The sequence below is a fragment of the Vigna radiata genome, chromosome 4 (assembly GCF_000741045.1).
Source record: "Vigna radiata var. radiata cultivar VC1973A chromosome 4, Vradiata_ver6, whole genome shotgun sequence".
NCBI lineage: Eukaryota > Viridiplantae > Streptophyta > Magnoliopsida > Fabales > Fabaceae > Vigna > Vigna radiata.
The window spans coordinates 17582287-17597337 of record NC_028354.1 but is presented as its reverse complement, the minus strand read 5'-3'; the positions used below and the strand labels follow the sequence as shown (position 1 = coordinate 17597337).

The window sequence follows — 15051 nt, the reverse complement described above, 5'->3', positions numbered from 1 at the left end:
AATGAGGTTTGATTGACAGTTGTTTATATATACAATAATAATATTTCACCAATCATTATATATTTATATATAACACTAAATTTTATAGACAATTGTAATAAAATGATAATAACATATTATCAATCTTACTAAAAAAATACATTATTTCAGTTCATCTATACTATATATACATGTAAAATTATTATATTCTAACAAAAGTTCTATAATTATGTAATAATGATATTTTACCAATAATTTTATATTTAAGCAATAATAAGTTTCTATTAATATTTATTTGTTACAAAATAAAGTTTTGAATATCTACAAAGAGTTCTTTTAGTTTTAAAAGTGACTTTATTTTCTCAAAATTAGGCGACTTTATAATGTAATTATATGTCATCTTTGACTGTGTAATGATGAAGTGCTATCAATCATTTACTATTTATGTAATAATAATTTTCACTAACACTTCATATCTATGTAATAAAGAGATTTTACTCATAATTCTTTTTATATCTATATTCGAGTAGAATGATGGTGTCATATTATCACTGTTATTAAAAAAGAGAAGAAAAATAAATATACTTTTGTTTATCTATACATTTATAATAATGAAATTCTATAGCCACAGTTTTAATGTTCTTGAATTTTATATTTACCAAAAAAAAAGTTATCGAAACATGACAATAAAAAATTATCAAACAATATTAAAAATATTTCAAGTTTTCATTACTCTTATTTTTATAAAAATACTCTTTTTTTTATCTTATTTATATTGATGTAATAATAAGATTTTATTATACACTATTTGAAAAGGGCTACCAACAAATTTACACTTGTCAATTATATAATTTAATAACAACTGTATACTTATGAGATTATATAACTATAATCTTTATATATATATATATATATATATATATATATATATATATATATATATATATAATCATGGATTCTTATAAAATAATTTTACATTTATGTAATCATGAGATTTATCTAATGTAATAAAAAAACTTCATTTACATATTTATATATAACAATAAGTTTTTACTAATAATTCTAATAGGATAATTATATAATTATAAAATAATAAGATCTTATATATATATATATATATATATATATATATATATATATAATTATAATTATAATTACATACTTATATGATACGAGATTCTACCAACACATCAAATATAAGTCTACTATATATCAAATAAATTATCAAAGCATCGATATTTAAATTGAATATATGTCTAATCATCCTACAAATTTCATTCTATACAATTATAACCTAATTAAAATAAAGGTTAAAATGTCTAAAAAATGATCTGTGTTGGAAAAGAAACAAATTAACGATACTTAAAAGATCCTTTATGTCGTTCACAAGAAGATAAACCTAACAAATAAACACACCACTCATTCTTATTCAAATAAAATTAAATTAATTCCAAACTAAAGTTGCTTTAAGAGAAAGATAATGTTCCTCAAAAAATAAAACAAACATGCATCAAACCTAAGCATGCATATGCATATTCCTCGTAGAAGGATAATATATATAAATTGGTAGTGGCAACTATATACATAAATAAATGAATTTTTTATAATTAATATTATGAAATTGAATTAGATTTAAAATCTATTTATAAAAAATAATTTTATTATTCTCTCATGTAATGATGAATGCAGCTGTTTAAAGTTTCTTATCTTCCTAAAGTACTCTAAGAAATCAAACTGAACTAAAATTCCATGAACACTTGGTGGAACTTATGATATTTCGTGAGTCTGTACTTTCATCTAACTATATAAAGAATATATTTAAAATGAATTAGTGTTAATTCGACGAATTAGTTTTAAATCTTCATGTAAAGTAAAAGTTATATTATTTTTATTTTGTTTTAACTGTTCATATAATAGATTATTATTATCATTATATTTGGTTATTTTGATTAATGTGATTATTAATTTATCTTGTTTTCTGTGACTTACTTATTTCTTAAATATTTAGGTACATTTTTCGTTTTTATGTTTTACTTTGCTCTTGACTTTCTCACATTTGTCATTAGTTTCAGAAATAAATAAAAGCGTCAAATTTATAAGGATTTGATAATATTACGAATTACATTAATGTTATGCTATTAAACTAAAAACAAATGATGAATAATAAAATTATTTATGATACTATGAACTAAGAATGTAAAAGAAAAGTTAAAATTAAATACTACACTGTTTTTTGCATTTTGTGAAATAAAATATTTATATTGAATAAATATGTATAATATGGATATTATTAGATAGGATTTGACCATTAAATAAAATTTTCTCTTCTCATTATTCCCAATTCTTATTCTGAAAAGTTGTATTTTCAATCTCTGACAACAAACTTTAATTAAATTCAATCCAATCATAATTTTTTTTTTCAATTTAATAAAAAAAAATAACTTATTTCAATCTCTCACAACAGACGTTTAAATTAACTTATATAAGACATCTCATTTGATTAATTTTTTTAAAATTAAACTTCTTTAAAAATATCTCTTCTTAAAGTAAAATTTAAACTGAAACATAAGCCATGTTTGGATTAATTATCTTTGTATGTTAGTTTCACAAAAGCTGAGTCTCGATGTTCATATTCATGCAGCTTTTAACAAACACAGTGCCAAAATTAAACTTTCTTGTGAAGAGACCTTAGTTTGGAAGCATGATAAGGAAAAGAACAGGCACCATCATTGCTGTTTCCAACGTTGGAACACTCAAACAAATTCGCGCCTTAATGATCGTTAATGGTTTTACTTCCAACGTTGGATTCCTCCGAAAACTCGTCCTCGCCGCAGCCATGTCAATGGTCGGCCCCACGGCTAATGCCGCTGTGACACAATACGCACTCCAAATGTTCGCTCAAATTCCCCAACCAGACACCTTCATGTGGAACACCATCATCAGAGGCTCTTCTCAGAGCCGTGATCCCTTGCACGCGGTGGCACTGTATGCCCAGATGGACCAGCGTTCCGTTAAGCCTGATAAGTTCACATTCCCATTTGTTCTCAAGGCTTGCACCAAGCTCGTCTGGGTCAAAACTGGTTCCGCTGTTCATGGTAGGGTATTGAGGCTTGGGTTTGGTTCAAATGTGGTTGTGAGGAACACCCTTTTGTTTTTCCATGCTAAATGTGGAGACTTGAAGATTGCTACTGAGATTTTTGATGATTCGGATAAGAGGGATGTGGTTGCTTGGTCTGCACTCATTGCTGGGTATGCCCAAAGAGGGGATTTGAGTGTTGCACGGAAACTGTTTGATGAAATGCCCAATAGAGATTTGGTGTCATGGAATGTGATGATCACAGCCTACACAAAGCATGGTGAGATGAAGTGTGCTAGAAAACTTTTTGATGAATCTCCTTTGAGGGATGTTGTTAGTTGGAATACGATGATCGGTGGTTATGTGCTTCGTGGTTTGAACCGGGAGGCGTTGGAGTTGTTTGATGAGATGTGTACAGTTGGGGAGTGTCCCGATGAAGTAACAATGTTGAGCTTGGTGTGTGCTTGTACTGATTTGGGGGATTTAGAGAGTGGCGAGAAGGTGCACACCAAGATCATGGAAATGAGTAAGGGAAAGTTTAGCACGTTGTTGGGAAATGCTCTTGTTGATATGTATGCCAAGTGTGGAAATATTAGGAAAGCAATTCATGTGTTTCGGTTGATAAGAGATAAAGATGTGGTCTCGTGGAACACGGTCATTAGTGGGTTGGCCTTTCATGGCCATGCTGAGGAATCACTTGGTCTGTTTAGGGAAATGCAGAGTACCAAGGTTTGTCCAGATGAGATCACTTTTGTTGGTGTTTTGGCAGCTTGTAGTCATGTCGGGAATGTTGATGAGGGTAATCGTTATTTTCATCTTATGAGAAGTAAGTACAAGATTGAGCCAAACATTAGACATTGTGGGTGCGTGGTGGACATGCTGGGACGTGCTGGACTTTTGAAGGAAGCGTTTGATTTCATAGCTTGCATGAAAATTGAACCAAATGCAATTATTTGGAGGAGTTTGCTTGGAGCTTGCAAAGTTCATGGAGACGTGGATTTGGCAAAACAAGCAAATGAGCAGCTGCTCAGAATGAGAGGGAATCAAAGTGGGGACTATGTGTTGTTGTCAAATGTATATGCTTCACAAGGTGAATGGAATGGTGCTGAGAAGATAAGGAAGCTGATGGACGACAATGGTGTGACCAAAAATCGCGGCTCTAGCTTTGTTGAGACACACAGTTGATGATCGTCAAGTATTGTGTGGTAACATGAATGTTGATCAATTATTGAAATATCTTTTATTCACTTTGGTAAGACACCAAGTAGTAGGTGGATCTAAGATTGATCCACGTTCAACTCCACACTGTGACACTGATAACCGTAAAGTGAAACTTCACAACTGCAGGACGAAACTGGTTTTAGCATATTCATACAAAGATCAATTTGTTTCTGCGGACTGAACATAATTGGGTGGAGTTACATTTGATCTTTGGGTCTGTTAAGATATTTGTGCCTGCAATGTTTCAAGTCATTGAGAATGAAACGATTCCATCACAAAGTTGTACATATCTCAAGATTTTAATTCATAGCCTGGATGAGGATTGTCCATATTGCAGTTACTGGAACTTGGATGAACTTTGCTTAGAGCTTGCATAGTTCATGGAGAAGTGGAGTTGGTAAAACACAAATGAGAAGGGACCAGAGCGGTGAGTGGAGAATATTTGATGTGCCTGGAGTTGGAGGACAACATGTATTCTATAGGCATATGCTCTTCAAATCCATCAATGCACTAACAATGCTAAATAGTTGCTTTTAGAAAAACAAAAGTTGAATAGTTGCTATCTAGGTTGAGAGGCCAACTTCCAGATGTAAGTGATGAAGAAAAACTAATCGATTACTCAGAACTTATGCCTTCAATTGACAACACATCACGCAATGGGTCTTTTGAGAGGGATTCATACGGAAGATATGAGAAATAAGCCTAGTTCACATAAAGGATTAAGAGTACTTTCAATTACTAGTATCCTTGAGTCGTTGTTCTTCATAATAGTACATACTTGTCTTTCTCTTTGTTAAAAATATTTTTGATAGAGGAATTCATCTCAGTCGGTTACCAATAAACTTTCGAGATATTGTTGATAAATCATTCGAGGAAAATTTACAAAAGAAATACAATGCAAATAAAACATGAGTTTAATCCACATAACACATTAACACAATCTCCATATAATGCTTATTTTTCTTCTTTATTTAATCTAATACTTAAATTTCCAACATCTAAATATCATTTTTTTTTCACAATATGCCTTGATCTATGAGTGTTCTGGTACCCTTTACCCATTACATACTAATATAGATTTTTTCGACATACTAATATAGATTTTTTCGTTTCATGCTGGAAAATTTTGCTAAAGCCAATTCTTAAAGTGGAGTAACTACTGTACTTGTTCTATTTTCCATATTCAAATTTTAAATTAACTCCACCGATTCCCACGATTGGAAACTTTCGTCTTCGGAAATTTTAAATCCTCTGGATCTTTCTATTCTATGTTCAGTATTTTGATAACTTTTCTCTTCTTTTGACTTTCAAGTTCATAAGGATGAATGTACTGTATATTTTTTTGTGTAGCCATCTTACTCACTAAACTATTTAGCCTTTCGAGATAATAATTGTATTTTTAAATTCTGTACTTCAAACTTGTTTTTTTTTTTTATATAAATATTATAAGAATGAATTAAAATATGTATGCATTAACAGTATAAAAAGTTACATTGATATATATATATATATATATATATATATATATATATATATATATATATATATATATATATATATGATACATTGTTAACTTCTGTGCTACATACTTCAAAAATTATTTTAAAGTGGTATATTCTTGATTAAAATTGTTTGCATTGACAATGTATCAGAAACAAAATATTATTACAAAATAAAAATATAAATGTGATAATTTGTAATAAAATAGAAATACAAAAAATAATAGATCGAGTGTTTTTAATCTAAGTATTTAATTATATTATCAGTCTAATTTTGATACACTGTCAAACAAATATAATTATCAAAAACAAATTTAATAACCAACCACCACTTGGAACAATGTTACAAACAACATAATGAAAACAATGAAATGCATATCAACCTCATTAGAAATAAATATTTGCAGTTTCATCAAAGAGTTCTTCAAATCATATGATTATTCTTTCAACTGCACGTGAGTCCACCAAAGAAAAAGTATCAAGTATAGTGCATGCATCAGACAGAACTACGTCTGGAAATGAGAAAGAAGAGTAAATTAATTAATTAATTAATTAACGAAAATGTGTTGAAAAAGTTACATGACTTACTCTTGACCTAGATCTCTGCATTATTTTATCTGTCTGGCTCAAAGAAAGCAGCTGACCATATATTGAAAATGTTCATCAAATATATCTGACATGGGAGAAGGAGGCCTCAGCGTAGCCATAGTTGACTTGCCGGTTAACTAGTTAGCATGGGAAGATGAAGAAGTAGGTTTTCATAAGAATGCCAAAACAAGCTTAACGGCAAGTCATCCTTGGCTGCACTACAAGACCTCATTCCCACATGCAAGACAATTTAGATGAAACCTTAAATGCCTCAAAACTCTCCCAGAATTTAGTGTGGCCAATAAAAAAGAGACCTTTTTTTCCCGAATGGGGAAGACAACATTCTGAAGTAAGATGAAAGGAAAAGGTGGAAAAGAAGGCAATTGGGGTTGAAGGGTTTGGTTGACAGGAAGTGGACGAATGGAGTTGGTTTGTGGTTAGTTGTTGTTATATAGAGAAATTGGTTATGGTGTTAGTCAGAGGAAAGCATTAATGCATTACTGCATAATGCATTGGGGACAGCAAAAAACTGTCCTTTTGAAAAAGGAGGGTAATGTTAGTGGTGGATGTGACTTTGCATGGGTGAAAAAGCCAATAAACACAAACTTTATTAGATGCATCTCCATCAGCAATGTCTGAGTAGCTAGTTTCTCAGATCTCTTATTAAAGCTCATTTAAGGGAAGTAGCAGCTTTTGACCATTCTCTCTAACTAGCTCCCTACTTCTGAGTTGGGTGGAACAATTTACTGCATTTCGCTACCAGAGAAACACACCTTATAAGTAATATTACATTGCCCATTTCACGTTTTTAAGCATCTTTTTTTCCGCATAAGTACTGTTTATGCGGATGCATTTCTAGCTATCGCATTCCTTTCTTTCTATAAATCTGTCAAGATTTAAAATTATCCTTCTTTTTCCATATATTGGCTCAGCTATTCCACGTTTAGGAGAAGAAACTCATGTGTAAGAAACCTTAACATAAAGCTTAATATGATACATATAACAATAAAATTAATAACAATAATAATATACATATAATCAAAATAATAGTAATAATAATAAAAAGGTTTAAACCCTTTTTTGGTCCCTAAGTTAAATTCTGATGTTCAGTTTAGTCCCCGCTTTTAAAAATGTTAACTTTTAGTCCCTATGATATAAAAAATGTATCAAATCAGTCCTCATGAGAACACTTAATGAACAATAAATCACAAGTTTTCATACCTAGCTATCCAATATTTTGTGATTTGTTAAAGGTGTTATAAACAACAAATCACTTAATGAAAAACTTGTGATTTGTTAACGAATAAAACTAATTTAATACATTTTTCATATCATAGGGATTAAAGGTTGACATTTTTAAAAATGAAGACTAAACTGAACATGAAAGGAAAAAAAAGGTTTAAACCTAATAAAAAAGAGTAAAATAATAATAATAATAATATTTTTTGTTAATTAAAATATTTTTTAAATTTATCAAGCTTACGGCGTCACTTACTAATTTTAAAAAAATTTATATGAAATTCTTTTTTTTCTCTCTTAATCTAAAAAATCATGTTCACTTTCTCAAATCCATTTTGAAATTCAGAACATCTTATTAATGTGAAGAAAGCATGGTGCTGTGGATTAACCAGATGCTTGGTAGAAGTTGAAGTGCAAAAGTTTAACATTTAGCTTCAATAATTATTTGAAAGAGAGTCTGACAACAATTTAAGAGCATCAATTGTCGTAAAAGTGGGGACAATTCTTTGTAAGAATTCGTTCCTCAGAAATATCTCTCTTAAGGTCGGACACATATTTCCTGCTAATTCCCCAAAATTAGGGTAAGTTAGTTTTGTTTTAAATAATTGATGAACTTTTATATTTTATTTTTCAATTTTAAAATTAAGTGATTTTTTTAAATCTAAATTAAAAATTAAACAAAATTAAGTGACTTTTCATGAAAAAAAAACCACTAAATCCATTCCCGTAACATGACAAGCAAAAAAATTAGGAAAAAATATTAAATAAAAAATAAAAATTGTTTCTTCACCAAACAATTGATATTTTCACTTTACATATCACTTACTTTTCTTTTCTTCATTCCCTTATTTCTTTCTACTCCAATCTTGTGTTGAATTATTTTGATTCAATTTAAGATGCAACAGATATAATTCTAAGTCGTGTTACTTGCAGTGATGAATGTAAGGTATCGCAGAAGAATGGTTCAAACAACATCGTGTCAAGCCCTTGCAATCATCTTTTTTCCATCAGCCTCGTTTAGGTAAACCATCACATCTGCTAATAAAAAATGATAAATGTTCAAAAAGATCCTATCTAACTAATTCTTTACAGACACCTTTTTTCATACACTGATTTGCCAATTCGTTTAACAAGAATCATAAAGATGCTAAAGCTATATTTCAAGCTTCGGTAATATGAGGGGAATCAGATTTTCTCTATACTAATTTTTCAAAGCAAACCATAACCATCAAAATCTAAAATATCACAGGATTTAGAAAATTCATATCTTTTAAGGCTTGTGAATTCTCAACTCACAGAAAAGCACATTTGCTGCTGGCACGACCGTGCATTGTATATAACCATAAGCCAGGCTTACCTGTTCCATAGTTGAAATGACCTGACAAAATGAGTAGCATAAGTGATTCCGCTGATTCAATTAAGTTCCAGAGAATTAAGGGTTGGAAAGAAAAACTATACATACCACAATTCCATTTCAATTTCCCACGAGGATCATCAAAATGACATGTTAGCCTTTGATTCGTCCATTTTTATCCAACTGCCTAAACAAAATACAAGCTAAACATCTCTACAATTAAAAATAAGATCCTCCACGCCTCCTGTACATTGATTTACAGCTAAATTTCTATACCACACTAAACAAATACAGAAAATAGAGAAAAACCTAGTCCAATTGGAGCACTAGTTCAGGTGCAGACATGAACTAGCACATTTGCCTACATATGGTGCGCTAATATACGACAACATTTTAGCAACGCTGTGTTAGGCCTCTAAAACAACGTTTTAGGGCAAAAACTTCAAACACTCACTTCAAATGCACCAAAATAGCCTGCGTTTTCCACAGGCTGTAAGACAATTTAAATGCCTAAATTGGCCTTCAGAATTGTTTTTCCACCTTCAATTTTCTAAATTCAATACCAAATATCCTTCAGAAAGTAGTCAATCGTTCTGTACGCAACATATATATGGCTAACCATAATCCATCTAGTATGAACCAAACTTTCACCAATAAATTAACGATCTCAAGTAACCATTTAGTGAGTTCCAAAATTGTACACTTGCAAGCTAGCATTTTGCTTACTTCCTATCTTAATGGTTTTAATTTATTTTCTACTTCACAATAAAAACGCTTTCTTAGGTTCAATTTATGCTTAGGTTGGAAAGTAAAACTAAAGACAAGCATGGATTGTAAGATAAATTACTAAAAAACATACATCAGTAATATTTTCTTTCTCATCTGACATCAACGTTTAAAATAAGCCTCCCTAAAATATGATACCATAATTTTACCATTTAATATATTTTTGTCAATGATGAAAAATGGTAGAAATAGGAAAAAAATAGTTATTTTTCAAAAATACTAAATCTCGGTTATATTTCGGATTAGTTATTTATATTTACAATAATTTTAATCAGTTAATCGTTAATTTTCTGATTCAGGATAAATTTCAATTCTCAATTCTGAATACAGATTTCACATGTAAACAGTTCGAATCCCACGATCCCAACCATGACTATATAGCAATATTACTCGATCATAATCACATAAAGCCTACTTTAAAGATCCAAAAAACTATGTTTCTTTTGTTGAAGGTCTATCATCTATTATGTGACGAGTGGAGAATAGCAAATGCCTAAGAGGTAAAACATGTTCTGTTTTTTGCTGACATAAAAAAATAATGACAAAGGGGGGGCAAATGTTTCAAATCCGTCCCATTGTGGTACATAGTTTTTCAATTGACACCAACTGGAACCTCTACCCTCAGAAAAGAAGACACGTCTCTGAATAGAATCATAAGACAGACTAAATACTTGTGTAAATACTCTATAAAGGGCTACACATCAAATAAACTGGTTTTGGTAGGAAAACCCCAAGAAAGTCGAGGCAATAACTTCTCCGCGCAAAAGAATTACAATTAAGCCGAAATTTTGACAGGAACTAGAAATTACAACAACGACTAGCCATGTACTATATTGGCCTTGCGGAGAAAAGATAACAAACAAGATATTAATCTATTTCTCAATCGTGAAAGATTTTGCATAACTCCAAATGCACATTACCTTAGCCAAGAAAGCACTAAGCTTCAATGCTACAATCAACTTCATATATAAACAGATATCATACCTCTAATTCATCATATCTGAAGTACTGAACTAATTCCATAAATATGAATTATCAAAGTCAAAAATTGCGGCACAGCCTCTTGCTTATGTCAGGAAGATATTGATACCTGCAATAGACAGACAGACACAAGCTCTACCAAATTTTGATGCATAAACACCAGGGTCAACTTTAACCAGGAATCAACATAAATTTAATTCAAATAACTACAAAAGTGCATAGTGCAAGTGATAGTGAACTATCAGGAAAACAAAACCCAATAATATAACAAATTAACAATATAGGTATACAACTGTCAACGGATGATAGCTACAAGGTGCTTTAAATCTAAAGATAACTGAACACGAATTGAAAAGCAGCTGAAAAGGCAAGCCAGCTATATATAGGTTCTTGGGGTAGCATTAGTTATCAAGCTTGTGAAATAAGGTAAAATGGACTTGGCCAGTTTCACTAGTCTTCACATGTTTGGTCCTCTAGGTAGAGGTGTCAAGGTGGGCCATGAGTTTGTGAAACCTTGGTTCATCTGGTCTTCCGGTTTAGGCAGTAGGCATCAGGCTTCACAGGACACAGCTGTTTGGATGGGAAGGGAGAGGCAACAAAGGGAAAATAAGAGCATCAGAATTCTAAATGGTACACTGGTCAGGTTAAGATATCAATCTGTTACATACTAATGTGAATGACCTATATTATAAGAACTTGCCAGATAAAAAACAAAATATAATGAAAGCTGTAATATACCTGCAGGGACCCATCAAGTTTTAGTAAGCATGGTTTCTCCTCCGAGAAGAACCATTCTGAGTAGACCTGACAATAGATGCTTAATATCAGTATTGATGAGTTTAGAAACACTGAATATTAATCAGTGAGAGTAGTTTTCACTCAACATGGACCGGGGAAGACTTTAACATAATAATGATACGAGGAACATAAAAGAACTTAATTAGTTACCCATAGCCACTAGACCGTCCCAAAGAATAACTTCCATAAGCTCCATAAGCACCACCACCACTACCACCAAGCTACACATATATAAAATCAACAAATTAAGAAATAAAAGAACTGGAAAAGCTAATTCACAATAAATTTCACGTATAAGTATGTAAAAAATAACCTGTGAACTTCCATAGCTTCCATAACCATCACCAGATGCCAAATCACTTGAACCTCCATAACCACCAGAATATGCACCACGTCCATGTCGTTTACCATCTCTAGTGTCATAATTCAAGCCATCTGATCCATCAACAGAAGTTGGAAGATATGGAAGCACTGGAAGGAATCCTGAGACAGCACGCTCCTTATCAAAAAGATTTGCCCTCAGCCGTGTGAGTGCCTGCACAAGAGCATCCTTCGCAACATCAAGGTCTCCTGAAATCTAGCCAAAAGAAAAATAAAAAGAAACGACAGTCAGAATTATAGGGCCTTGCAACTTTTGACCACACAGAAAAAAATATTACTAGTCAAATTAACAATAATGCCCTTACCTGCACCATTTCATCATCATCAGATGCAATTTTTGGAAGATTTTCCTTTGAAAGGATGCGAATGTTCGCTTTTGTAAGCCTTCTCATTTCAGTTACAATTGTCCCTCCTTTACCAATAAGGCAACCAATTCTTGAGGTTGGCACAAGAAGACGGGTGGTGAAAGAAACAATCCCTGAATCTCTCTCCACTTTCTCGCTGCAGCGGGGCAGCAATCGCACAGCAGCTTCTATTGTTGGAGAGAAAGAATCCTCAAAGAACTGCATTATCACAATTCAAAAACCATCATAACTGCAAAAATCAAGTATTCATAGTTCCATACCACACTTGATAATATCTATATCTCACCTCTTTAGTCGAAATGATTATCAAACAGTCATCTCCTTCCGTCACTGAACTATCAACTTTGATGGTAGCCCCGGAATCCTGCCTGATTTGATTTATTATGGCACCACCTTTTCCTATCACACCACCAATGTTGCCAGTGGGACAAACAAACCGTACAGTAAATTCTCTCATAGACGCTTCATCCCTTTGGGCAGGATACAGAGACCGTGACCAGTCACTAGCATCACCTTTATATCCTCCATAAGCACCCACAAAAGGAGCCACTCCAACAATGGGAGCCCCTGCACCAGGACCACCAGCTGCATACCCACCAGGAACTGCAGAAGCAAGCAGATGCTGAGACCGTGAAGGATTATCACGGATCTGAGCTGCAATTTGAAACAAAGCCTTCTTCACAACCGCTCCCTCACCCGAAATCTGCACTTTGATAGCAAATAAATCAGCTTAAATCATTCCAGAACATTTCTAAGCGAAATTTTCAATTCAATGTGCATGCACGGATCATAGTATTCTTGTAAAGCCCTATATACTGTGCAAAATACTCCAAGAGTTAGGTAACCTAACTTTCTGTTATCAGCTGATCCAGCTTTACAGCAGATTTCCTAACCAAGTTTAAATTGCAATTGCAATCATTTACTGTGATCCTTAACTTTGCAGAAATTATGGACAAAATGACACGGATGCAATTGTGATATCAATGTAGTCACAGAAAGAAAAATTAAAAATTGACATTGCAGCCAAAATATATCTTGACAAATCATGATTGGTTGCAGACAAAGTTTTAAAAAGCTGTAACTGAGATTTTCGCCAAAAGATATTTGTACAATGTAAAGGATAGCATCGGAACCGCGACAGCAATTTACAACCTTCCCAGCAGACTTTTTCAATTGTATTAAGTTAAATGGCATTCCTATTTGGAAATTAAATCTAGCTGACCGTCCAATCGTCTCTCCACTCGTCTTATCAAACCTTCAACATACAGTATCAGTCGTACAGACTTAAAATTTCTCAACTTCTCGCTTACCAAATTCCAATATAAACAAAAAAATCAAGGTTATTTTTACTCAGGTAAAAAATAAACCAAGGAATTAACAAATTCACCTGAACAAGTTCATCAGAACTCAACGCACAGGGAGGCAATCGATCATCTTTAAGGATCCGAATCTGCGCGCCGGTTTCACTCCGGATATTCTGCACAATCTGGCCACCTTTTCCGATCACGCATCCGATCTGATCGGATGGCACGAGAAGCTTCGCAGTGACATGGTTCCTCTCCTCATCCTCGTCGTCACGTGCGTCCTCAGCTATCACGCGCTGGTGAACCCGAAACAGCGCGTCCTGAGCAGGCGAAACATGATCACCAGTGTCGTCAATTCTGTTGGTCTCCTCGGAGGAACTGTGGATAGTAACGACGCGCTCGTCGCAACCGGGGAGCGCGTCACCGATGCGGATCTTGGCCCTGGTGTCGGCGCGTAGCTGCTTGACGATGTCACCGCCGCGGCCTATAACGCTGCCGATCTTGCGGACGGGGCAGAGGTAGCGGAAGACGGTGTCCTCGGGTGTGATAAGAGACGAATCATCGGCGGCAGGGTTCCGGCGCTTGTTCTTGGAACCGGCGTCGGAATCGGAGTGAGAGTGGGAGCGCTTGCCGTAAGAACTACGTTGACCGGTCATCGCAGAGAGTGGGGACTGTGTTGTGCTATCGCCTACGGTTACGTACGGTTTATTGAGATAGAGAGAAAACGAAGAGTGGTCGTGCGCGCTAGGGTTCGAGATTTGTTTCAGACTCCTTTTATATTTTATATCATAGATTCTTTGACACCTTCAATTGATTCCCCTATTTATTTATTTTTTATTTATTATGTATATACTTTAAATATTTTTATTTTTCGTCATATATTTTATTTTTTATGTTAGATTAAATTTTTAATAAAAAATCCAATTTATAAGATAAATATTGTTATTTAAAACGTTAAAATATCCATGGAGGATTTTGCATTATTACGAGGTAAAAAAATCTAGATCAATAATAAATTATTTTTTGCAATTTCCTATCTCCTAAAAGTCTCATTTTATATTACTTAATGTGAAAATCTAAATTTTATAACAAGAGAATCTTATCGTAACAAATTATATGTGTATTTTTTACCATCTGACGCCAAAAAAAGAATATATATAAAATATATATTATAACAAGAAATATTTTCACTGTTATTGTTGTTTTGGGATTATTAACCGACATAAAAAAAAATATAATGAATGATCAGAAGGTGGCTGAAAAAAAATCTCAGAATTCAAAATTTGTTAAAGAAGATGAAAAACATGTGTGTGATTGAGTCTACTGATTAATAGAATGTTTAATTTAAATAATAAAAAGATTAATATTAATTTCTAAAAAAATTAAAATATATATCTCTAAGTAGATTAATCTCTCTTTCTAGGTAACTAGGAGTTTATTTGGTTCGTGATTTTGTTACTGATTTATTCATATATGATAA

At 32.7% G+C, this 15051-nt stretch overlaps 2 protein-coding genes across 4 annotated transcripts; one reads left to right on the top strand and one right to left on the bottom strand.

Moving 5' to 3' along the window:
- Positions 1 to 2556: 2556 nt before the first annotated feature.
- Positions 2557 to 5577, top strand: LOC106758961 (pentatricopeptide repeat-containing protein At5g15300). The gene has a single exon (XM_014641975.2). The coding sequence runs from the start codon at positions 2681 to 2683 to the stop codon at positions 4238 to 4240; it is 1560 nt and encodes a 519-aa protein (XP_014497461.1). The 5' UTR covers positions 2557 to 2680; the 3' UTR covers positions 4241 to 5577.
- A 2790-nt stretch (positions 5578 to 8367) lies between these two features.
- On the bottom strand, positions 8368 to 14342 carry LOC106759225 (KH domain-containing protein At4g18375). 3 transcript variants are annotated; one of them, XR_002667598.1, is made up of 8 exons: positions 13655 to 14342; positions 12554 to 12970; positions 12208 to 12465; positions 11835 to 12098; positions 11672 to 11742; positions 11462 to 11527; positions 9065 to 10832; positions 8368 to 8980 (listed from the first exon to the last, which is right to left on the bottom strand). XR_002667598.1 is itself a non-coding variant. In XM_022780002.1 (7 exons), the coding sequence occupies exons 1-6, from the start codon at positions 14225 to 14227 to the stop codon at positions 11482 to 11484; spliced, it is 1629 nt and encodes a 542-aa protein (XP_022635723.1). In that variant the 5' UTR covers positions 14228 to 14342; the 3' UTR covers positions 8368 to 10832; positions 11462 to 11481. The 3 variants fall into 3 exon arrangements, 2 of the variants coding, with proteins under 2 accessions (XP_022635723.1, XP_014497779.1); XM_022780002.1 differs by having other exon boundaries at positions 8368 to 10832; XM_014642293.2 differs by lacking the exons at positions 8368 to 8980; positions 9065 to 10832 and adding an exon at positions 10891 to 11293.
- Positions 14343 to 15051: the final 709 nt, after the last annotated feature.

Coding starts and splice junctions, on each gene's coding strand:
- LOC106758961 (XM_014641975.2), top strand. CDS start 2,681: ATGATAAGGAAAAGAACAGGCACCATCATTGCTGTTTCCAACGTTGGA.
- LOC106759225 (XM_022780002.1), bottom strand. CDS start 14,227: ATGACCGGTCAACGTAGTTCTTACGGCAAGCGCTCCCACTCTCACTCC. Junction 12,099..12,207: donor ATGATGATGAAATGGTGCAG/GTAAGGGCATTA, acceptor TCTTTTGGCTAG/ATTTCAGGAGACCTTGATGT. Junction 11,528..11,671: donor GGACGGTCTAGTGGCTATGG/GTAACTAATTAA, acceptor ATCTATTGTCAG/GTCTACTCAGAATGGTTCTT.